This window comes from Sceloporus undulatus, chromosome 6 (genome assembly GCF_019175285.1).
Source record: "Sceloporus undulatus isolate JIND9_A2432 ecotype Alabama chromosome 6, SceUnd_v1.1, whole genome shotgun sequence".
In the NCBI taxonomy this organism is placed as follows: Eukaryota; Metazoa; Chordata; class Lepidosauria; order Squamata; family Phrynosomatidae; genus Sceloporus; species Sceloporus undulatus.
This window is the reverse complement of record NC_056527.1, coordinates 152856497-152880179: the sequence shown is the minus strand read 5'-3', so window position 1 is coordinate 152880179 and position 23683 is coordinate 152856497. Positions and strand designations below refer to the sequence as shown.

At 40.9% G+C, this 23683-nt stretch overlaps 2 protein-coding genes across 3 annotated transcripts in view; one reads left to right on the top strand and one right to left on the bottom strand.

Moving 5' to 3' along the window:
* The window catches only part of MAN2C1 (mannosidase alpha class 2C member 1), an 18119-nt gene extending 7927 nt beyond the window's left edge, over nt 1–10192 (bottom strand). Inside the window, exons 1-14 of the mRNA XM_042474455.1 lie at nt 9948–10192; nt 7686–7811; nt 7286–7409; nt 6783–6853; nt 6515–6692; nt 5452–5641; nt 5198–5304; nt 4069–4179; nt 3428–3520; nt 3061–3177; nt 2241–2336; nt 1281–1426; nt 691–814; nt 23–144 (exon numbers count right to left, since the gene is read on the bottom strand). Of these exons, the coding sequence (XP_042330389.1) occupies nt 23–144; nt 691–814; nt 1281–1426; nt 2241–2336; nt 3061–3177; nt 3428–3520; nt 4069–4179; nt 5198–5304; nt 5452–5641; nt 6515–6692; nt 6783–6853; nt 7286–7409; nt 7686–7811; nt 9948–10066 (1724 nt within the window). The 5' untranslated portion in view covers nt 10067–10192. The remainder of the gene's footprint in view (nt 1–22; nt 145–690; nt 815–1280; nt 1427–2240; nt 2337–3060; nt 3178–3427; nt 3521–4068; nt 4180–5197; nt 5305–5451; nt 5642–6514; nt 6693–6782; nt 6854–7285; nt 7410–7685; nt 7812–9947) is intronic.
* Nucleotides 10193–10732: 540 nt separating this feature from the next.
* The window catches only part of IREB2 (iron responsive element binding protein 2), a 34138-nt gene continuing 21187 nt past the window's right edge, over nt 10733–23683 (top strand). For both annotated transcript variants that reach the window (XR_006104503.1, XM_042472757.1), the window contains exons 1-5: nt 10733–10886; nt 15686–15775; nt 20991–21156; nt 21704–21841; nt 22706–22921. Coding sequence is in view for 1 of the 2 variants with exons in the window: in XM_042472757.1 (XP_042328691.1) it covers nt 10868–10886; nt 15686–15775; nt 20991–21156; nt 21704–21841; nt 22706–22921 (629 nt within the window). In the remaining variant the exon portion in view is untranslated. The remainder of the gene's footprint in view (nt 10887–15685; nt 15776–20990; nt 21157–21703; nt 21842–22705; nt 22922–23683) is intronic.

Sequence of the window (23683 nt, the reverse complement as noted above, 5' to 3'; positions counted from 1 at the left end):
AAGTTGAGATTCAAAGTTGTACCTCCAGAGATGCTGAAGCTTTGCAGAAGGGTACTGGAAAGAACTTTTCCTTGAAAGAGCAATGCTACTCAGAACCTCGATATCATGGAGTAGAACTTCACATTCCCAATTCCCCTTTTTGATCTGATTCCAGATAAAATAAAATCAGATTAAATTCACAGTAATGTATTAACAAAATGAGAAGACCAGACATTTAAAAATAATAACACTAAGGAAAGATTATGACTTTTAGAAAGACTTCCAGTGCAATACCATGTTCATCTAGGTACACTTACTCAGAAGTAAATCACACTATATTGAAATGGTAAATGAGAAGAGAATTGTAGTTTTAATTACTATACAGCACTTAGTTATAAGGCAATGAACCATAATAGTCAACTATGATTAACCCTATTTAAAATTAGCAAAAAATTACTGGGTGGTTCACAGGGAAAACGTGGTAAGACAGTCACACTTCTTGTTTTCTGTGAGAGCCAGAAACCCACAGCCAAAGAGGGCAGATAAGGAGGAAAATTCATAGTCATAATACACCAGAAGCATCCTGGAGTATGCTGGTGCCTGAAGACCTGCCCCCAGACACCTTGGCTTGAAGGCAGAGAATGACCCATACTGGGAAGAATTAACCATGCTCTATAAGCTTTCCTGGTACTTTTCCTTGTGCATGCTAACCTGCCCATGAGTGGTATATGTGCCATTATGGAGCTCCAGGAACAATTCTCCAACCCAAGTACACAGCTGAACCTTTTCCTTCTCCAGAGCAGAGAAAAGCTGGTCCGGTGTTGACATCTGAACCCTGCAAGTCATAAAGACATTATTCCAGAATGATAGAAAGTGCCACCATCTCCACAACTAGAGACACAGTGTAAATCTTTAAACATTTTGTCCTCAAATAAAAAAGAACTGAAACAGTATTCTCTCTGCTGTAGGAAAAAAGAATTTTCCTTCACAATGTTCTTCTGATATTCAAAAGTCCAAACACAAAAATATTATGTGGAGAAAAACATGTGCAAAAAACTGTTTTCTGGACAGAAACCAGGTTTCCTGTACACAAAACCAGGACAAAAATAGCACAAAATTCTTGTGTTCAGGAAAATGGGTTTCCTGCAGAGAAAACAATTTCTTACCCAGTAAATCCATGGAAAAACAAAGATTTGAACCCTGATTGGAAAATAATATTTGCAATTATTTTTCCTGATTTTTCAGGTAGTCTGGACCTAAGATGTTTTTAAAAGAGTAGATCCCATAAGAGTGAGGCTGACCTAGGCAAGCCATCCATGTCCTTCATTCTTTTTAGCCTGTCCAGTATTTTCTGTGTAGGGCCACCACCTCCATCTCCAAAACCAAAGAGAGCAGCACTGTGGTTCACACGACCCTTGTCTCTATTATTCTTCACAGTCTTCAACATCTAGGAAAGATGCAACACAAAAGCGACACAGGCACATTTGCACAGCAGCATATTTCAAAGTCAACATTCTGTCACTCCAGTGTAGTGAGGACTTGCCTCTACTACACCACTGCAATTCCATCTGCACAAATTCCACTACACTTTAAAAAAAAAGCCCAATGAAAGCAAAAGATGTTTTATTCCTTGCCTAAACATTGCATTAATTTATGCACAAGATTCATAGCTCTTCATACTGTCCAATAATTTCTTTAAGGATCTGCTTTAACTAACATAATAATCCAGTGGCTTATATACCAATGAAAATCCCAACTCAGGGTCTATCCAAGCAGACTAAAAACCCAGAAAGTCCCTGGTTTTATTCCTGTATTTTTCTATTTAAGGGGGGAGCTATATTACATTTTCCCCATCCTAAAGTGTTCCCAGGAAACTCCCAGCATTTACAAGGACTAACACCTAACAGAATAAGAGCCAATGTGTCTCTTTTTCCTCCCATTTTTCCAGGCTTCACTGTATCATCTTTTGAACTGCATGAATTTTCTTCTCAGTTGTAATGGTGAATCAACAAATCAGTAAATCCCATTAATTCAGTTGTTTTAGCTCAGTTCGGACTAACAATAAGCTGAAGACCTGTAACTCCTAACTACATTTTGCAGACAATGTATAGTTTTATACATCTATACAGTTTTGGTGTGTCTCCTTTTATTTATCTGACTGTATGTAGAAGCTTTACTGCATTCTACAGCCCACCATGAAAGGACTCTGACTCACTTTGGGGATAGAAGCAATGAGACCATGGATATTCAGCTTCACCTACCTCCTCCACACAACCAGAAAGCCCATAGGAATCTGCAGGCGGGAAGTGAGCCAATACCTGGGAGCCATCAATTCCTTCCCAGAGAAAGGTATTGTGCTGTAAGAAAAAGACTGTCACAAGAAAGGAATGACAAACTTAACCCTATGAATATTTTTGTTGTCCCAACAAGTTATTGTGGTCTGTTCTGGCTGGGGGCTACTAGGAGCTGGGAATCCCAAAAAATTAAAAATTAAAATCCAAGACCTCTATCACAAGTCAAGATAACCAAAATCAAAACCAAAAATAAACAGAAGCACAGTGTGATGGAACCTTTCTCCAGGTTAACCCTGCAGTTCCAAGCTTTGGGCTTCTAACACTCACCTTGCCTTTTTAACCCTTAAAAACCCCTTCCTGGATCTGGTACTTAGGTTTCAAGTTGACTACTATTCTGGACAGGTTGTTGGTTTCAGTGTGGTAATGCAAGACCGGCCTATCTTGTTAAATTAAAACATCCAGACAGAGATGTCAAAAATAAAAACAGTAAAGATTTATTGGATGAAAATAAAATAAACATCTAGCCTTACACTGGTCCCATACATAGTTCACTGTAATGCCTCATTTTCAAACCAAGTAATACTTCCTAAACTCTTTCCACAACCCAGCTCCCCAAAACCAACCCAGATCTTCTCCAATCTTCCCTTCCTAACGGACCTATCTAACACTTTTATAGACAGGCCTCTGATTTTTATAGGGCCCCCAATGGCCCCCTGAGTAGCCCATGAGCTGTGATCAGCTGGCTCTACCCCTGCCTCCCCAGCTTCTTGCTTCATACACAGCTCACCGGGAAAGTGTTCACAAGGTTCCAGCTAAGCTTCTGAGTCAGGAAACGTGATATCCCACATCCACGCATCACTTGTGGCAGTTGGGCTGAGTAGCCAAATGTATCTGGCAGCCAGAACTAAGTGCAAAAAGAAGAAGAAGAAGAAGAAGAAGAAGAAGAAGAAGGTATTCTGGAAGTTGTAGTCCAAAAAAGTAACTTTAACAAGGTCCAGGTGGGGGTGATATAGCATCACTCTGAAGGAGCACTCCAGATTTGTGTGTGTGTGTATGTGTGTTTAAATGCTATTCCTCAGAACTGGGAAGAAGACCACCAGGGCACTGTATTTTACAACACTAGGAAGGGAAGTGACACATAACCTGTCATGTACCTCTAAGCACATCTTGCCAAACTCTTGCTGGAAGAATCTCTGTCCTTGCAGAAACTGACGAACCATGGATTCCCCATTTGGAAGGTTCCCATCCTGAAGAAAATTCACAAACATGCACAATCTTATGGAGAAAGTACAAATCTGTCATTGAACCCTTCTCAGCTGTCCCCATGTCTGCAACTACTGCACCTTCACTTGAGCCATTAATGTCCCACTGACATCTACAACCAAAATATTCCCCCTGTAGATTAGAATTAATGTTGCCTGATTTTGTTTCTACAGATGCCAGGGAAGATCAAGTTTTACTTACATTCAGCTGGTAGGTCCCAAGTGAAGAGGGCAATGAATCCATTCCAGATTTAAGTCTGAACTTTAAAAAAGCTAGCCAAGATTCTGGTGGTATTTTAGGAATAAAAATTAGTACCTTGGACAGGTCCATTATAATCTGTCCTGAAACCCAGACTCACTACCCTGAGAACCTTTAGCTGTCACTGGTGTCTGTACAGATCAAAATATAATGAAATCCCTTTCAAAAAACAGAAATTGCAACTCAGTACAAATACCTGATTGCTTTTGAACCAGACAGAGGCTTGTTTCTGCTCTCTCTGGTCTCAGGAAGCTGTGAGGTGTTGCATCCTTACCATTTCCACCCAGGTGCCTCCAACAGGTATGAAACGTCCTTGTTTTGCAAAATTTTGAATTGCAGTATATAATCCAGGATACCAGTTCTTCACCCATTCAAACTGTTGAGCCTGTGAAAAAGGTGGTAGATGGAAGCCACAAACATATATAATCAAGAACCATTATGCTTTATCCATGATTGTGGCTTGAAAATCACTATTAGCATCCAAGTTTTGGATGAACAGTGAGCTAACTTGAATTAAAATTAATTAGGAAGCTGAAGTCTATTATCACAAGTTTGAATCAAGACAATTATTTCTTACCATACTACATGCATTAATTAAGTTACATCCATAGTATCAGGATGTTTGACATATGAAAAACTATTTTATGAAAGTCCAGTTGCTACAGTCAGTACCATCTAAATTTAATTTTCTTCTGACCTCACTAGTCTATAACCTCACTCCCATTCATGTGCCCTGTATCTATACACCTGAAATTCAGGATAATGGTTCATGCAAATAATAGAGAGGATGATGGTTCAGTGGTCTCATGCCATAATAATCTCAAAAGTTTTTTTTTTTTTTGTGACTAGGGATTTGACTTCATAATAACTATATAGTTTATAAATGCAATTTATAAACTGCAGACCAATTCTCTACAACTTTGTGTGCACTGGCATCTTTTCTGTCCTCCAGACCATAAAGTTATAGTGCTAGCAAGGTTGTTTTTTTAAAATACTTTATGGAATTAAAATATAGAGAGACAGTTATGCCTCCTTTTTTATATAAGAAATTATGCACCTAAACATGTCAAGTAAGAATTTTCCCACATTTATGCAATAAATTCACATTAATTACTAAGGTTACAATATTTAACTGATTAAAAGCTTTTTAAATCTATGCCTTGGATAAGCAATCTAAGGCAATGCCCCCCCCCCCCACCTTCTATCTGGACATTTTAATGGAACATGCCAGGGATTGAACCTAGGACTAGTTGCATGTGTAAAGAATCTACTGTTCCATGACTGAGCTATAGTCCTGCTTTATATTTCAAAACATCAATAATAAACTCATGAATGTCATGGGTAACATCTAAAAACATATTTACAAATACACAAAACACAGAGGTGCACATAAATATTCATACCTGTGAGCACACAAAGGTGAACTCTGGGTTTTTCTCCATTAGCTGAACGACAGTCACCCAGCTCCGTGCACATTTACGAATCGTCTCCTCATAAGGCCATAGCCAGGCTAAAATGAGAATCACAGGCAGAAATTTGCTGTATTTTTGCTGTCTGCAGCAAAAGCCCAGTCTGCACCCTGAAATACTTTAAGATGTCCCAAATTACTCTTCCTGTAGTGCTCTGCTGAAGTGTATGCCCTGAACACTCCTCTTACCAGAATCAATGTGGCAGTGGCCCATTGCATGGATGGTATGCTGACTCTCTCCATTCTTCTGACTGAAGACAGAGCAGGCAAGTTCATGAACTGCATGAAAAGTCGATGGGTTGGTAACATCGCAAAGGTTAACCATCCTATTGGCTGCATAAAGGACTTGGAAACTCCGCTGGTTTTCTTCTCCAAGAAGCTGTTTAAAAAGAAAAGAAAAGTGTAATCTCCCTTATCCAAAATGCTCAAGACTAGAAGCATTCGGGATTCCCCCCCCCCCCCACCCCAGATTTTGGAATATTTGCATATATATAATGAGATATCTTAGAGATGGGACCCAAGTCTACACATAAAATTCATTTATGTTTGTATACTGCTTATATACATAGCACAAAGGTAATTCTATACACAATATTTTTAATAAGAAACAATTTGCTTATGTTGAACCATCAAAGAGCAAAGGTGTCACTATCTCAGCCACCCCACATGGAAAATTTTGAACTTTGGAGTATTTTGGATTTCCAGATAAGGGATACTCAAACTATACTGAGAAAAACACTGAGATCTGCTGTCTCATCCCCACAAATATGTTTTTAATATTTTCCTGCCAAACCAGAAGTGTATCTGGTTTTGAAAAGCTTGGAAAGGCTTTACATTGAAGTACAGCCAATCACTTTTCTCTGGCAAACAATTATGGTGCCAAGAGGCTTCCAAGAGCATGATTTGGAAGCAAAAATATGTGTTTGCCAGCAGTGACTGGAGGGGATTATTTAGGGACAGCAAAAACATATAGGGGTCCCATACAGAACATGGACAACATATTACCCAGCTGTGATCTAATTCATTAAATCTAATCCATCAAAACAAGAGCTGACAACTTGTCATGCTCCATATACAGTCTTTTTGCAATTCCAACCATGCTTGCTTCACCATTAGCTATGCTGGTTAGGGTTGATGGGAGCTTGAGTCCAACAACATATGGAGGGCACCAGATGCCCTGCCCTGCATTAGAGAACAAGGGAGGAAATCAGTGCTCTTGCTGATAAAATGACATGTGAAATGTACAATTTACCTTGGCCATGTCGAGAAGGATCTCAAAGTCCACCAGAAGTTCATGGACATCCCTGTTGTAAACCACCAGCTCTGCTTTGTGCAAGGAGAATTTCTTGTTTGGATCAGGAGGTGCGATCATGCTATCCTTTCCAGCTCCAAAGAGACCATTGCAGGCAACCTCCACATACAGGGTCAGGCTACAGTGATGATCACAGTTAGCAGTAAGTTAAACAAAGTTAGAGCAAAAGACGTTCTCTCTGAAAAGCTAGGAGGGCTTCCTTGCTCACCTGTGAGAATCTGTCTCCTTTAGACTGTCTGTCACTATGTAGCTGGTCTTCTCACCTTCTGTAGTCAAACCCTGTCAATGGCAAAACAAAGAATTTAGGAGAGAAAGAGAATCAGGGATACAGTCATCTATGAAAATAAATCCACTGATTAGCAATCTGCCCTCTTCTCCTTCTCCAAACTATTCATCTTTCAGTGAAGTAATTTAAAAAACAAGCAACCCATCCCTCATCCCATACAGCCTGGGAGCAGCCACCAAGAAAGTTGTCCCTTATGACTCCACCAAATCTGATGTTGAGGATGGCAGGGCCAAGAAAAGAGCCTTCCCTACAGCTATTAAAGCCAGGGCAGGCTCATATGGGAGAAAACAGTCAATTAGTTAAATGTTCTGTTTTCACTTTTTTTTTTAAACTTGAGAGATTACTTAAAAGAGTGGAATGGCTTAATGACAATCACAAGAACCATCTGCACATCAGCCCCACATGATTTCATGGCAATCACTTACCTGAACAGGTTGGCCATCCCTCCAAACCATTCCTTCTCCTTCGCTTTCCCAAAGAAGGTGGACTTCCTTTCCTGTCCATTCTCTGGGGACGCTGAGCTCTACTTTAAACCAGCAGGTGTGCCACCTTAGGAAAATGACAACATTTACTTTAAAGACAAATATTATATAGAATTGGACAACAATTTCACTGGAGGCTACAAGAAATGCATTGGAGTGTGCCTATCACATTAGTCACAAAGGGCATTAAGAGTACATTATGAAGAAGAAAAAGGAAAGGGATTATATACAGCTGCTTTTCATAATGCATACTTTGCTTTTTTAAATGTATACTATTATTGCTTCAGTTTGAGTCAGCTAAAATATCCTGAGTCCTGGCTATTATTCTATAAACAATACTTACGTGAGTCCAAAAGCATCCCCCACTTTTATAGGTCTGAATTCTTGCCTGACTGCTTCATCATATGGAATTCGTTTTGGAGTTTCAAAGCAAGAGAGAGCTGTCAATGAGCAGGTATCGCCAAACAACCTGAAGTTAAGCATACATAACTGTGTATTCTATCTATGCATACTCATGGAAGATAAAAACACATATCCAAGTCATCATCTTTTTAAAGCAGTGAACAAAGTGACAAAATTCATGGGGCCATGAAAATGTTTTTTCTTTTCTTTTTTTGAGATTTATATACTTGCCATTTAACCAAAAATAAAATAAAATGTTGCCCTGTCAGTTGTAGCCACTCTCATTAATAGCTCTTAATTGATGGATATGTCAGTATTTTGATAAAAGTAGGAAAATGAGCCCTTATCTTGAATGCATTTATGTGGCCAATTTCAGGAATAATATCTGAAGCTCTTTGATGAACTTGAGCCTTAGCAAGACATATGAACGTGTTGTGCTGTTGTGTGCCTTCAAATCATTTCTGACTTATGGCAACCCTAAAGCAACCCTATCACTGGGTTTTCTTAGCAAGATTTGTTCAGAGGGGGGTTTCCATTGCCTTCCTCTGAGGCTGACTTGCTCAAGGTCGCCCAGTGAGTTTTCATGGCTGAACAGGGATTCGAACCCTGCTCTCCAGCTTCATAGCCCAACATTCAAACCACTACGCCATGCTGGATCTCTAAAAAGGCCTAATCCTATCCCTCAAAGCAGCTCAGCACCTTGGACAGCTCTCCTGGAAACCAGCAGCCTCCCAGCATAGTCAAATATATCATACAGTGGACCCTTGCTGTCCTCTGGGGTTTGGTTCCAAGATCCCCCGTGTATAACAAAATCCATGGATGCTCAAGTCCCATTAAATATAATGAGATAGCAGAATGGTGTGCCTTATAAAAAATGGAAAATCAAGGTTTGATATTTGAAATTTATACTTTTTTGGAACATTTTCAAACCGTGGGTGCTTGAATCCATGGATTAAAAAAAAACATGTATAAGAAGGGCCAACTGTATACAGAGCATATATGATTCCAGCTGGTGTACTGGTTTGGATGTTGGACTAGGACTCTGAGCAACTGGGATTTGAATCCCACTCAGCCATGGAAACCTACTATGTGACCCTGGACAAGTCACATGATCTCAGTCCCAGAAAACCCTGAGATAGGTCTGCCTTAGGATACTGTACTCATAAGTCAGAAATGACATGAAGGCAGACAACAACAAAGAGCATACACACACACACTCATCCCTCCATATTTGCGGATTTGATTATTCATGGATTTTATTAATATGTTCTCTCTAGGAATATCTAGGTCCTCCACTGCAACTCTATGGTCAACTCTAACTAAAAGTTGTACTGGAAGAGCTAGAGAGATTCCTAGAGAGAACACTCCACTAGGCATTTGTAGTTCCTCCAGTGCAACTCTATGGTTAATGTCTCGCAGATATTGACCACAGAGTTGGACTGGAGGACCTAGAGATTCCTAGAGAGGTATCCTCAGGTAAAAACATGGTGTTTTTGTTATATGCGGTTCTTCCATTTTCATGGGGGTCTTGTGTCCCTAACTAGAGTAAATATGGAGGGACAAGTGTGTGTGTGTGTGTGTGTGTGTGTGTACATACATACATATATATATATATACACATTAGAGAGATAATCTCCCACTCTCTCATAGACAGAAGAAGAGGCAGTATCTGCTGGACACATACTCATCCCTCTGCATTTGTGGCTTTGACTTTTGAGGATTTGATTATTTGTGGATTTTATTAAAATGTTCTATCTAGGAATATTTAGGTCCTCCAGTGCAACTCTGTGGTCAGCTTTAAAGTTGCATTGAAGGACCTAAAGATTCCTAGAGAGAACACTCCACCAGGCATTTGTAGTTCCTCCCGCGCAACTCTGTGGTCAATGTCTGGCAAATGTTGACCATACAGTTGGACTGGAGGACCTAGAGATTCCTAGAGAGGCCTTTGCAGCTCCTCCAGTGCAACTCTATTGTCAATGACTGGCAAATGTTGACCATAGAGTTGCACTGGAGGACCTAGAGAGGTGTCCTCTCAGGTAAAAACACAGGATTTATTGCTATTTGCGTTCTTTCCCCCATTCACGGGGGTCCTGTGCCTCTAACCCAGTGAATGGGGAGGGACTGTACAGCGAGTGAAATCAGGTTCAGTGACCTATTTAAAAGGAGGGGGACGGTATTAGCAGTCGGACCACCGGAAGCCCACCTTCCCCGGAGGTTGCAGTCGAGGAAATACGTCCCGGAGACAAACTTTTCGACCCGTTCGAGTGTAGTGCGGCGGTGCTTCATTATCGGCGCCTTTGAATCCGCCTCGGACCCGGCCATGGTTGCTGAGGGCCAAAGGTTTTTCCTTTGGGTGTAGCGCACAAATCGGTCCGGTGCTCAACGCGGACAGACACAATGGTTCCGCCCTCCACAGAAAGCAGTGCTTCGCAAGTCAAACGCAGAGCTGCGTCCACACTGGAGAAATAAACCGGTTTGGTACCGCTTTAAGTCTTTATCTGGCCCAAGGCTGTGGAATTCTGGGAGTTGACGTTTGTTGTTACATATATTCAGTACATTACATTGTACATTTTGACTGTAACCTATATACATGTAATATATATGTATATGTATAATGTATTATATATGTGTGTGTACTATATGTTACATATATGTATATATATATATATATATGGGGTCAAAAAACCTCCTACTGATGGAAAAAAAGCTCTTGTTGAGTCATATTGATTTATATTTTATGGGGACATTTTTAAAGGAATCTCCCAGAGCCTTTACAAAAGAAGGGCGTGATTTCAGCCTCTGACGTCTCGCGATAACTCCGCCCTCTTTTTCTCTCTTCAGGCCGCTATCTACGGTCCTTTGGGGGCAAACCTCGCGAGAGTTCGTCCCGCTTTCCTTTCTTGAGTCCGGCCTAACTCTCGCGAGAGGTGAAACGAACGGGGCTGACTGAGGGGAGAAAGGCTGGGCTAAAGGGCAACCTCTTCTCTTTGGTCTCGTTTGCTCTCGCGATGTTTCAGGGGAGGACTCCGCCCCCTTCGCAGAGAGTGGCTCCAAACCGAGCAGCGGACTCAGCGGCCGCTCAGTCAGTCAGTCTTCGCCGCCGCCGCCGCCGGAGGAAGTGCCATGGACCGGGCCGGGAGAGGTCAGTCCAAGGGAGGCCTCCCTCTGGCCCTCCTCCTCCTCCTCCCTGGCCCTGAGCATGCACCGCTCCCCTCCATTTCCTCCCCACAAGCCTCCTCCTTCTCTCCCTGGTCCTCCATTATTCCTCCCTCAGGCCTCTCCTTATCAGCCCCTCTCTTCCCTCAAGCCTCCTCCCTCGGGACCCCCGCAGACCCCCCTCCTTCTTCTTCCCCCTCAGGCTTCTCCCTCTTCTAGTTGCCCCCTTTGCTCCCCCTCCTCCTCCCTCCCTCGCCCCTGCCATTTAACACTCCCCCAGACCTCCCTCCTTCACTCCCCCCCAGCACTGGCCACTTCCATCAGATTTCCCCCCTTCACTTTCCTCCCTTAGGGACCCCTTCCCAGGACAGCCCCCTCTCTGACCCACCGTCATTCCCCACAGGACCCCCTTCCCACAGGGCTAACCGCCCCCCAGTCCCTTCTCACCGTTATTCCTCCCTCAGACCCCCCCCCATCATCCCCTCCCTCGCCCCTATTATCCCCCCTCCTCTTGCAGACCTCCGATCCCTTGGACCCCTCCTTCATTTCTCTCTCTAGGACCCCATTCCACAGGGCTACCCCTAATCCTTCAATCCCCTTCTATCCCTCTGACCCCACCCTTCTTCCTCCCTCAGATACCCTTCATCCCTTCTCAGGCTTCTCCCTCTTCCAGTTGCCCTCGCCCCCCCCCTTTGCCACTATTATTCCCTTTCCTTTCTCAAGACCCCTCCTCCCTGAATCCTTCCCTCAGATCCCCCCTCTCTAATTCTCTCTCTCTGGTCCTCCATTATTCCTCCCTCAGGCCTCCCTCTATCACTCCCTCATCCCTCTCCCCTGTTATTCCCTCTCTTCCATCATGCCTCCCTCCTCATTTCCTTCCTTCAGGCCTTCCCCTGATCCTTAGCCTATTAACCACTTCCATCAAACCTCTCTTTGCCTCCCATCATCCCCCCCCCACACACACTTTTTAGGCCCTCTCCCCATCATCCCTTTCCCAGGCCTCCCTTTGACCCTCTTATCTTGTTCTCAGGCTCCCTTCCTACTGGCTTTGTCCCCCTTCCTCAGGCCTGCCTTCTTTGATCCTCCTCCTATCACTGGTTGCATCCACACTGGAGAAATAGCTTTGCTCCGCTCTGGGCTCCACAACAAACTCCAACTCCCAGAATGCCATAGCCTTGAGCCAGATAGAGTTAAAGTGGTGCTAAACCGGGTTATTTCTCTAGTGTGGATGCAACCTCAGGTTTGTCCCCTTCACTGGCTTCCCTGAGGCCTCACCTCTTTCTATTCGGCTCTCTCTTTCTCTCTTCCTCCCCTGTTACTCCTTCCTCAGATGCCCTCCTTTCTCCTCTGCTCCTTCCTCTCCCTGCCTTTGCCATCAGACTCACCTTCCTTCCATGCCTCCTCATTCTTTGCTCTATGAATGTTTGTGGTCATGGTGGTTAGTTGTACCAGTCTCTGTAACTGTCTGCTCCCCATCCAGTACCAGCAGTTACCTGACTGTCATCCTCTTTCCCTTCTCTCCAGTGCCATAGACACCTTGTTCCTAAAGAGTGGTGGAGGAGATGATGGTATTTGTCAGCCAACTTTTTTGTCTTCCCTCCCATCAACCCCCTCCTCACATTTCTAGGAAATAGAGACATAGGTCTAATTGTTGTTGAAAGGGAAAAATGGGGCTAAAGTTTGTCATGGTTATGCTAACTCTCATGTAGGGCTGTGTTTTGCCCTGATGAAAGGGTCACTTAGCTGAAACCTTTCCTCTACATTGAAAGGGTTATTTACACATAGAAAAATATCACATCACAGAAGAACCTAAGTCTTGTAACAGTCTTGTTTTCTGAATGCAGTTTCTTTTCAAAACCTCTGGCTGTCATGAATATTCTCATTCTCTGTCTAGACAAAAGGAGGGTCAGTTGAACTTCTCTCCTTGTAGGAAATGAAAGAGATGTTTGTCAGGTTCTTGTGGTAATGGACAGCTAAACCTCTGCCAGAGCTATACAACTTCATGCAGCAAGTGGAACGACTATTTTGGTTTCAACAAAAACAAATTACCCAAATCAACGTACACAACAACCAAGGAAGACAGCAATATACACAGCTACCAAGCATGGCAGGGGAAAGGCGAAATCCCTCTGTACTCTTGGTTTCTGTGTGCAAGGCACCAAACAAACACGTTCTCACGCATGAAAACCAAAAAAGTAAGGAGACTGACATTTCTCCAACACATTCAATACAGAAAACATAAGTTTTCTATAGCAATTTTTCTGCTGCGTGGTATGCATCAGTATGCATCAACTTCCATACATCTTTGTAGTTGTTTCCTTGTCTTAACTTTTGCCAATCTTTTTCTGCCTTCCTCCACATTTAACAAGGACCAAAGGGTTTTTAGGATCCTTGACAGGTTCAGATCAGGAAGTAAAGAGGAGATGGAAAAACAGATCCTGCTCCTATTAGTCTTTTGTCCATACGCTCCTCCATTCCTCTGCTAGTTTGCCAGTCCTATCTGGTGAGGAAAGAGGAAATGGAAGTGATCTTAAGACCTTGTTGGCGGGTGACTCTCTTTTCCTGTATCAAATTAAAAGCCTTCAACCCCAAAATAATGCTGATGATCTGCCTCAGATATTTATTTCCAGATAGCAACATGACTAAGAATGTTTTTTTCAGAGATTCATTGTCAGTCAACATATCAGAGGAGAGTTTTAAAGGAACTCAGCACAGTTATGAAGGGCTTAATAGTGAGTGCAGTGACTTTTGCCTTCAAGGAAAAAGGTGTTCAGTTTATGCTTACTCAAATATTGTATTTAAAAATACATATTAAGATGTTATATGTATTTGAACACCTTTTAAAAGAATTAAGCCTTGGCTCAAAAATCTAAGCTGTGGTCTAAAACACACTGCAGAAATAATCCACTTTGACGCCAGTTTAACTGCCCATGGCTCATGGCTATGGGATTCTGAGAACGATCATGTTGTGAGACATTAAGCCTTCTCTGTCAGAGAGCTCTGGTGCCACAATAAACTACAGTTCCCAGGATTCCCTAGCAATGAGCCAGGGCAAGTTAAAGCGGTCTCAAACTGGATTATTTCTGCAGTGTGTTTTGGACCTATTAATAATGTAATGGTACTGTAATATTATTTATAGATGCATAACCAGACTTGTATGGTTACTGTTGTAAAGAAAATTAATCCTAATATGTATAAACCATTGCAAGGTATGTAAACGCCACTTAAACTGTAATCAAAGTATATAGCTTATATAATAAGAATCACATATAACTTCTGGCTCTGCAGGTGCTTAATTTAATCCCCGATAGTAAAAGAAAGGTTTTAGGTTTTTTGTTCTTGATGCTCCTCTTAATAGTCAAGGACTGTAAAATAGCATGGTGTCAATTCAGGTGTTTTATGTCTTTCAACCCACCTAAATCCTTGAACTTAATAATTTAACGTTTAAGTTTCATAGAGCATGTAGAGTACATTTGAGAGAGAGGAGGGAAAGAGAAACAAAGAAAGATGGCTTACTGTGTTCAGTCAATCTTTCTTCAGATACATCTTTTCAGGATTGCAATCAAAGTTTGTTTGACTTGGGGTTATGACCTCTTTATAGAGTACACTTATTTCAGGGTGGAGAAAATCTCCTCCGCTAAAAGGCAGCATGGCCTTTTCATTCCTCCAGATGTTGTTGCTTCCCAGTGTAGCTATTGTATAATTAGAATTGAGCACTGAGAGGATTGTAAGAGAATGAATACATTTAATCTACTACTAAATAACTAAAGACTAAGCTACTCTAGCTTGTACTTAGAATTGTTTACTTGACCCTTTAAAATCTAGTACAGTACAGTTATTGTTTACTGAGTAGTCACTTGGAATATTGTACTGACATAAATTGGAGCATGAGAAAGCATTTTAGGTGTGTAAAGCCACAATCCAAATTACAGTAATTCATTTGTAAGCCACAGTGGCTTCATTGTCACATAATGGTAAACCAAGATTCTAGGATTACCATGAGCCCACGGCTGATTTTGCTGCTTGCACACAAATATAAACAAACCAGAAGTGCTTAGATTCACTTTGGATCTGTATGCGCGATTATGGTTTGTTGCTGACTTGCAATCCTGGATTGCCTAAGGGCAGCAAAACAGAATCCAGAGTGCAACAAAGCATATACATTTCTGGTTTAGTTACCCCGTCTCACAAGCAAGTGTGGTTGTGTATAACCAACACACTGTTAGTCCAAAGTAAGCCAGGAACCCTGGCTAACATATATGTCTGAATGTGACCAGTGGATGCCTTTGGACATAATGCTAAATTATAGTTTAGTGCTCTGGGAGGTAGAGTGGATGAATTGCAGGACAGAAAGCATCCAGTGGCATTTTCAGTTACAGTTGTTTATCAACAATGAGAATCTTATACTTCCTGCTTTCCTTTGTTCATATGGTCACTAAGTATTCTTGAACATGGATACACTTTGGATTGGTGGTTTTCAGCCTTTACAGGCCAAATTTCAAGTCCTTTCTATGCCCACAAGTGCAGCTAGTTCTATACATGTTTACATGGAAGTAACCATCATCTACTGTATACATCAGTTCTGAAGTAAGTCCCACTGTTGTCAGTTAAGCTAACCTGACAGTAAAGGTACATAGGGCGACATCCTTAACAGTCTGTCATGCATGGCCTGTCTTCCAAATCTTTGTGTAAATGAACACTTAACTTCTCTTTTCCAGTCTTAGCGTAGATGAGTACATTATTGCATTATTTTATGAACTGCTTGTTATCTGACTTGCCTTTCAGACTTCCTGTTCCAATATTTAATTGAAACATTGGATGGCAATACAGACAAGAAGTTCTACAATGTTGCTAAACTAGGAGGCACCAAATATGGTATGACTTTTTCATTGATTCTTTTCTGTATGTGTTATTCCTTTGTAGTAAAGTATGGTACAGGTTAGTATGAACTTCTGAGTTGAGGGGTGGGATGTCTGAAATGTTATTCTAAATGATTATTCATTTAATGCATACTGTGTAGCTGTTATAACCTGAGACCTGTTTTGTGGAGGTCAATGGTATTTCCTTTAATGGGTAAAGCTAGTGATTTAAGTCACATTCTGTCTGGACCATCTGGATAGTACATAGAAGCAATCTCCGGGTTGTGTCTTTCCATGCCACTTTCAGAGGCACTAGTCACATGATCTTTCTTGTTTTGACCCCTTGACCTCTCCTGCCCCAGTTTTTCTGTCCAGCTTTGTTGGTTACAGAGTGTTCAGGCCTCTCACTGCTTTAGCTGGAATTTTGTATGAATCAGAGCACAGAGTTTGACATTCCTCATAGATCTACTGCAGTGCAGCCTAGTTATAGCCCTAAGCTAGTTAATTGTCCTGTAGTTGTGACTTGTAGTCCAAAGGGGAAGGGCATGGCTTTTGAGTATATACACATTGGGAATCGCAGGACTCATGAGGTCAATAAACATGTCTTTCAAGCAGCACCTCTTAAGTTTTGCAGGACATAATTAAAACAGTGTTTGGTGGACTGTAACTTCTGTCCTTTACTCTGGCCATTCTGCACAATGTTGCAGAATTAAGCTGTAAGCATCCACACGTTTCCCGTGGAGTAAATCTTGTTAAACTCAGTGGGGCTTACTTCTGAGTAGACATAGATGTACACTCTTGGGTTGTAATCATGAACATATCCACCGGTGGAGCCAGTTTCTGAGTAAACAGAAAGATTGTGCAGAAGCTTTTTTATTGACTAAAATTCTGGGTAGAAAAGAAATTATAGCTTCCTCTTGGAATTTTACTGCAGCTGATTCATTACATAAGCACTGAAGCAGGTTTTAATTCGCCTAAACTGCTGTTTACCTCCTTGTCTCATTTAAGGGCTTGGGGCAATGTTGAAAATGCAGTATTTGTGGATGTAGTTTAATCTTATAAGTCTCCTTTCCCCATAAGCAGCCATTGGATAAGCAGCTCCCAGTGAAATACCTGAGGAAAAGGGAGGGACACAAGTTCAGTTGCAGGCTTCAGCCCTTCAGATACATCCTGTCCTAAAAGCTTTTCTTTCCCCACAAGCCTACTAGAGCTCTATTATCTGACTTGTTTTGTTTAAACAACTTGGAATGTTAATACTTTCTTTCTGGTTAAAAGTTGATGTGTTTTTTTCCAAATTTTACAGAATAATCCTCTGTATGTTTAGTAAGAAGTTGTGCTGAGTTCACTGGAATTTGTGTCTAGTAAGCATGCATAACGTTGTAGCCTTGTTTTTATCAGTTTGTTCAGCCTGGGTGCTGGTGGCCTGCAACGGTTATCTTGTAAAACAAGAATGCAAGCAATTTCTGCTGTTCGTGGCATTTGAAAATCAGATTTATAAACATCAAAATATCTCAGATGTAGTACTACTTTATAGTGGGTCCCTCTAACTCTGTGATGCCTTGCAGGATAGAACCAGGATGGGAAGAGCTGTGATGGAAGCAGACATAATTTAGGAACAAGAATTTAAACCAGACAGAGTCTTAGGCCTGTTACAGACAGCCAAAATAAAGCTGCTTCGAGTCACAGTGGAGGTATGGTGTTTCCTAAGAGTCCAGAAGTTGCACCAAAGCCACACTCCAGCCCTAAGGACTGGAGCGTGGCTTTGGTGTGGCGTCTGGACTCTTAGGACACATGCATCATTGAAACACCATACCTCCACTGTCACTCGAAGCAGCTTTATTTTGGCTGTCTGTAACAGGCCATAATGAGATCAGGGCAATGATGAGATTCCAGAAGGAAGCACAGTAAGCAGCACTGTGATATATTGGTTAGATTATTAGACTGTGCTTTGAAAATTCAGGTTCTGAGCTAGTCCTAAACTGCCTCAATATGTTGTTGTGGGGATAGCATGGGAATGAGGAGAGCAATGTACACCATCTTGAACTGTTGGAGAATATGGAATGTAAATGTAATGGCCCACGTCAGACTTTGGAAGCAGAATACAAGACCTAGGTAAAAGGGTCAGTAGGTCAAACATAGAGAGAAGGATTAGTCTCCAGAGATTATTCTTTTCTTCATAGGAAAATCAGTAGAGAGAAGACACATGGAAGTTTGGCAAAACTAGAACAATGCCAAAGCCTAAATGAACCCAACTAAAGAGTTAGTAATCCGACATGGAGTTGCTGACCACCTGGTTAAGAGCCTGCTGTGTCCTTCCAGAATATTGTCTGCTACATCAGTACTGTAGTGAATTAGGTTATGGTCTGGCTGGCCCATGAGGAACAAAAGTGCTGTCTTCTAGCTGTTAAAACCTACCAGTTGCTGCAGTTTCAAGAAACATGAAAACTTTAGTTACTGAACTATAAACTTGTGCAGAGAAATTTTTTAAAACTGCCAAGATCAGGATTCTGATCATTATTTTACAATAAAATTATTGTGACTAATTAGGAATTAGCTAGATATATTTTAGGGGAAAGCATGCATTGTGAAATTTAGGGTGGAGTAAACTTAATTCTTTTTTTACTCAAACGTTCTGCAGGAAAGACAAGAATAGAGATAATTTCTTATACTGCTTGGCAACTTGAACTGTTAAAACAAATTTGCTGATTCATAAGTGGATTTCTATTTAGTAGCCTTTGGATGAATCATGTAATGAGGGGGAAATGACACCGTCCCCAGTTGCCTTGTAAAACACAACTAATTTAAATTATACTAGTAAGCCCTGTAGCAGCAATTAGCTTACTTGCTGTTCACTGCTATGATCTTTGGAATAGCAGTATATAAATAAAACAAATTATTATTATTAATTATTATTGTGTTCCCCAGAGTTGGAAAGCATGTGTGCCCATTAAACTTAGTAGGTAGTGCTCTTAGCTTCACTGAGCTCCTATATTGGCACTTATGATCATAAATTGTTGTTAACTGGAATAACCGCTAGATCTGAGATGCTCGTTTGAAGTTGCTGTGCACATCATATCCTTATTTGATGAGTACAGAATTCACCAGTGTACCTTCTAGAATTCCTTGCTCTTATAAGAGAGTATTGCAGTGTTCATAATGGTATCTCAAAAAGCATCAAACCATCCTGGAATGAGAGGCTCCAGCTGAAAGCAAAACAGAGATTAGTTCTCAAATGAGGAAGAGGCGCTCTGAATATTATATACCTTCAGCTCCCAGAAAACCCAGCCAGCATTGCCAGTAGAGAGAGATTTGGGGAGTAGGAGTCCAAAAACCTCTGGAGCCAATGTTATTGGGAACCATTGGTTCAACAATGTTGTCTTAGTTTGCATTGTTTAAAAATAAATTTGTATATGTTATGATAAAGTTGGCAGCAATATAAACACAGTTATCCTGTGTTGGTGGCATCCAGTGGTCCAGACACATGTGCTTTCCATGCTGCACTCTAGAATGGAAATTCCTCTCTGCAGAAAACCTTTGGCAGGGCTGCAATGGAAGGCAGGTCCTATATGTAAGCAAGAGTGTCTGTCTTGTTCTGATTCTAGTGAATGATTTGTGGGCCAGGCTTTCTTTGTTGCCTTCAGGCCAAACTGAAGAAGTAATAAAAAGGAAACACTGTGGAATCTTTCAAGAGCTGGGGCTGGTCTTTGACCTTGTTTCCTAAGTCTCCAGGGAAGCCCTTTCCATTTTCATGATTGCAGCTCCATCCCACCTTACCCATAAAGATTTAGGAAAGCATTCAGCTCTTCCAGTGCCTTTCAAATTGTATCCTGGACACACTTGGTTTTAGCTGTAACATGAAGTCCCTTGGTTAGCCTTATTAATTAGGACAGGTCATTGTAGAAATGTTTCCCTCTCAACATCCACATTGGTATTATTTTCAGGTGGAGTCATGTGGTTCACTAGGCAGCAGTAATATCAATAGAGAATACCTGCTTCTCAAATTCCATCTAGCCTTGGGTAGCCTGAAATGTGGGATTTTGGTTTGAACTCTTATATGTCTGTCCAGTGTGCACTAGGCTTGTGTATTTTTTTAATGAGGAAGAGTGTCTTAGTTTGATTTGTATAAACATCAGTTGATCAGTCCTGTGTAGAAACACTTTATAAAGTTGCGAATATGATTTTGAAGAATCAGTATATCACACTTTCCATGCTGTTTACAATAAGCCCATATGATGTGGTAAACTACACTTGACTAACCAAGAAATGAAAACCTATCAGTCTGGAAAATGCAAAAAGGATGGACATGGGCTCCCTCTCCTTCCCCTAAATCCAGTGTAGCACTTGTAGGTGGAATTTTTGATATCTCTTCCTGCAGCCCTCTCTTGCTGTAAGTAAATCTGCTTCAGAGAGGCCCCATTCCCCAATAGGCAAAAGTTGCAGGGCTGCAAGAGAGAACAGGGAGGAGGCATTTGTGGAGGCTTATTCCATTGGTCCAGTGACACTGCTGGATACTGGCCCTGGATTATACTCAAACACAAGAAAATGAAAGCCAAGAATATCAATGTGAGTATATTAATACTTGGATTAATTCAGGTCACAGTTCTAAATTATGCTAACAGTAAAATCAGCCCAGTTTTTATCATTCCCCATTTTATATATAATGAGGAAGAAGTGCTGCTGTTGTTGTTGTGTGTCTTCAGGTCATTTCTGATTAAGCCTACCCAATAGTGAACCTGTCACCTGTATTTTCTTAGCAAGACTTGTTCAGAGGAGGTGCCGTTGCTTTCCTCTGAGACTAAGAGTGTGCAACTTGCCCAAGGTTATCCTCAGGGTTGCAATACCTGAACAGGGATTTGAACTCTCTTCTCCAGAATCATAGTTCAGTGCTCAAAACTACTGCACCACATTGGGTCTATAATGAGCTATACTTCACTTCTAAATGGTAGAAGCTACTTTCATATTGGTTGAGAATGTATGTGACTCTGGCCTGTTCTGTCAGATGGCCACTCTCTCCAGTTTCAAGAGTAAACCAGTCTTTCCCAACTTCCTCCTATCTGGTCTAAAGACTGAACTTGGGACCTTCTGCATGTAGTTAGCTGTGGTAACTCCTTATTTGATCTGATGGTAGAAGCAAGAGTACTGCTATGGTAGTCTTGGTATTGAGAGCACATACAAAGACTACTAGTACCAACATCTTTCCTCAACCAGTCCTGTTCTTTATCTTTGTGCAGATATCCTGCCTTATTCCATACGGGTGCTGTTGGAAGCTGCTGTTCGTAACTGTGATGGCTTCCTAGTCAAAAGAGAAGATGCTATGAACATTTTGGATTGGAAAGCAAAGCAGAACAATGTTGAAGTGCCCTTCTGTCCTGCCAGAGTCCTCCTCCAAGACTTCACGTAAGATGCATTTTTCTTATTTTATGTTTTAACTCTAATTAGTTCAAGCAGTATGGGCATTATCTAAAAGTTCAGGGTGGAGTCTCCACAGGGATTAAATAGTCAGGCATTCAACTGTTCATGTACATTTACACTGGCAATGATTCTGCATAATATCTAGTGAATCTCTATTTAGAAAAAGTGATTGAAATAACAGAGTAACTTAATGCTGCTCTGTAAGTATCTCAGTGTGCTGACCTATGCTGACCTATGTTGAGAAATATTTGAATATGTTCCCATACAAAACTGATTTTTATATTCTGTCAACATTTACATTTACACATATATGTAAACATAAGAAATTATCTTACACTGAGTCAGAGGATTGGTTTTCCCCAATTCAATACTGTTCAATATTTGAATAAACCATTCCCTGTATGAATATATTGGAAAAGAAAACACATGTCATGCAGACATTTTTTCGAAGCACTGGTTCGTACAGTGTAGGCCAATTCACCTGGTATGGCAGCACTCAGCTAAAAATGTCAACATTATTCCCTTTTGTCAGTGGAATTCCTGCCATGGTGGATTTTGCTGCTATGAGGGAAGCTGTGAAAAATCTTGGAGGAGATCCTACAAAAGTCTATCCTGCCTGCCCAACAGATCTCACTGTAGACCATTCTTTGCAGATTGACTTCAACAAATGGTACTTATTGTAAACTTCATTTAGTTTTGTTCTAGGTTTTTAGGGGTGGGGTGGGAGCAGGGTAGTACAGTGTGTGTTCTTCTGTGGGTGGTAGTCTGTGTTGTTGGGTTTTTTATCCATACTGGAAAAGGATGCATGCCATTTATTTACTTGTGAAATTTATGTCCTTTCCCTTACAAGATACAATCTTGAGTAGGTCACAAAAACCAAATAGCAATAAGTATGGCTGCTCATCTTGCATTGAAGCAGAAATGGGTCACACCCTGTCAGTGTTAAACAATCTTCATTAAGTTTATTCAATATCTATCATACTGTCAGTAATATTACCTTAAATGTCCTGCACTATGGCTTCATTGTCTCCATTGGATCACTTTGGGACATTTTGAGGTGTTGAGTTGGACCTGACGAGTCTTTTAAATACCTTAAATAGAGATGCATATACTTTTAAATATTACATGCTCTCTTCTATTCCATTGACATATCTTCAGTAAACAAAAGTATATGTATACCTCAGTTGATGAAGCATACGTTTTCTGGCATTGCTTCTTTAAGAGAAGATTCCATTTTAAAAGCCTACTTCAACAAAAAAGTCTAGGAAAGCTCATGCTGCCAACTTCTTTCTTTAATTATTCTCAAAGGTGCTACAAGATCTGTCTACATACTGATAAGAAATAGGTGCTACTGAAGCTGTCTATCTTGTGTGTTTACCATACTGTGAGCATTTCTTGTATCTTTGGACTTAAAATGCTTTCTTACTGTTTAGTCCTGGGTTTTTAAGATTAGTTATTTCACATTAAATTGTAACTGCATAACAAAAAGATATCGATAAACTATATATAATCTTCCATTTCATTTTAAAAAAAGTGCTATACAGAATACTCCCAATCCTGGTGGTGGGGACCTGCAAAAGCCAGCCTCAAAACTTTCTCCACTGAAAGCCCCTCGGAAACTACCATGCAAAGGCCAGAGCAGCTGCAGAGGGCCATGTGATGGAGAGTCAAGGCGTAATGTGGGGCAACTTTCCATGCAGATTGAGAACACACCTCTACTTTGTCCTTTTCATTTTCAACCAGTGCCTGAGTAAGCATACTTTTTATAAAAAAATATCTCTGGCTTTTAAGAACATCTATTGTTCTGCAGATTGGAATTCATGCCATCATGATAACTGGCTTTTATTTCCTCCTCAACAGTGCATATGTTAAGTTTAAGTTGGAACTGAGTGTCAGACAAAATTTCCCAAAATTATGAACGTTTTTAAGCTTCTAGCTTACTTATTGGTAATCCTGCCAAAAATAATTGGCTGGCTGATTGACTTTAGGAGTCTAGCTTCAGATTACTTTCCATACTGAATGCTTGGACAGACAAGTAGATTTTTATTCTAAAGGCTGTTTCAAATGTGTAAGCTCTTTGTTTGTTGTGGATGCATGTGCTGGTAACATACACATATTGTGCTGAGTTTCTTTACATTAATCATTACAGTTGGCCCTCAACATTTGTGGGAGTTAGGGGCACAGCTCACTGCTCATCTCACACAGTAAAGGATGGTCACACTCAGTCTAGCAAACAAATTTGTTAAAGCCCAGATGATAGTCTAGAGTTGATCTTCAGAACATCACACACACACTGCTGAGAATTTTTTTTTCTCTTTCTTAGCACCAAAAATAAAAACCAAATGCACTCTGAAGTGAAACTGGAGATAAATATGCTTCAGTTTTTTAGGAATTTAAAGAGAAAACTACATGGATTTGTTCCCTGTGCTATTTACTTAGAATTCTCCATCAAACACATGTTCAAATACATAAATACAGAATGCTTGACTTGGATTTAGCAAAAATTGATATC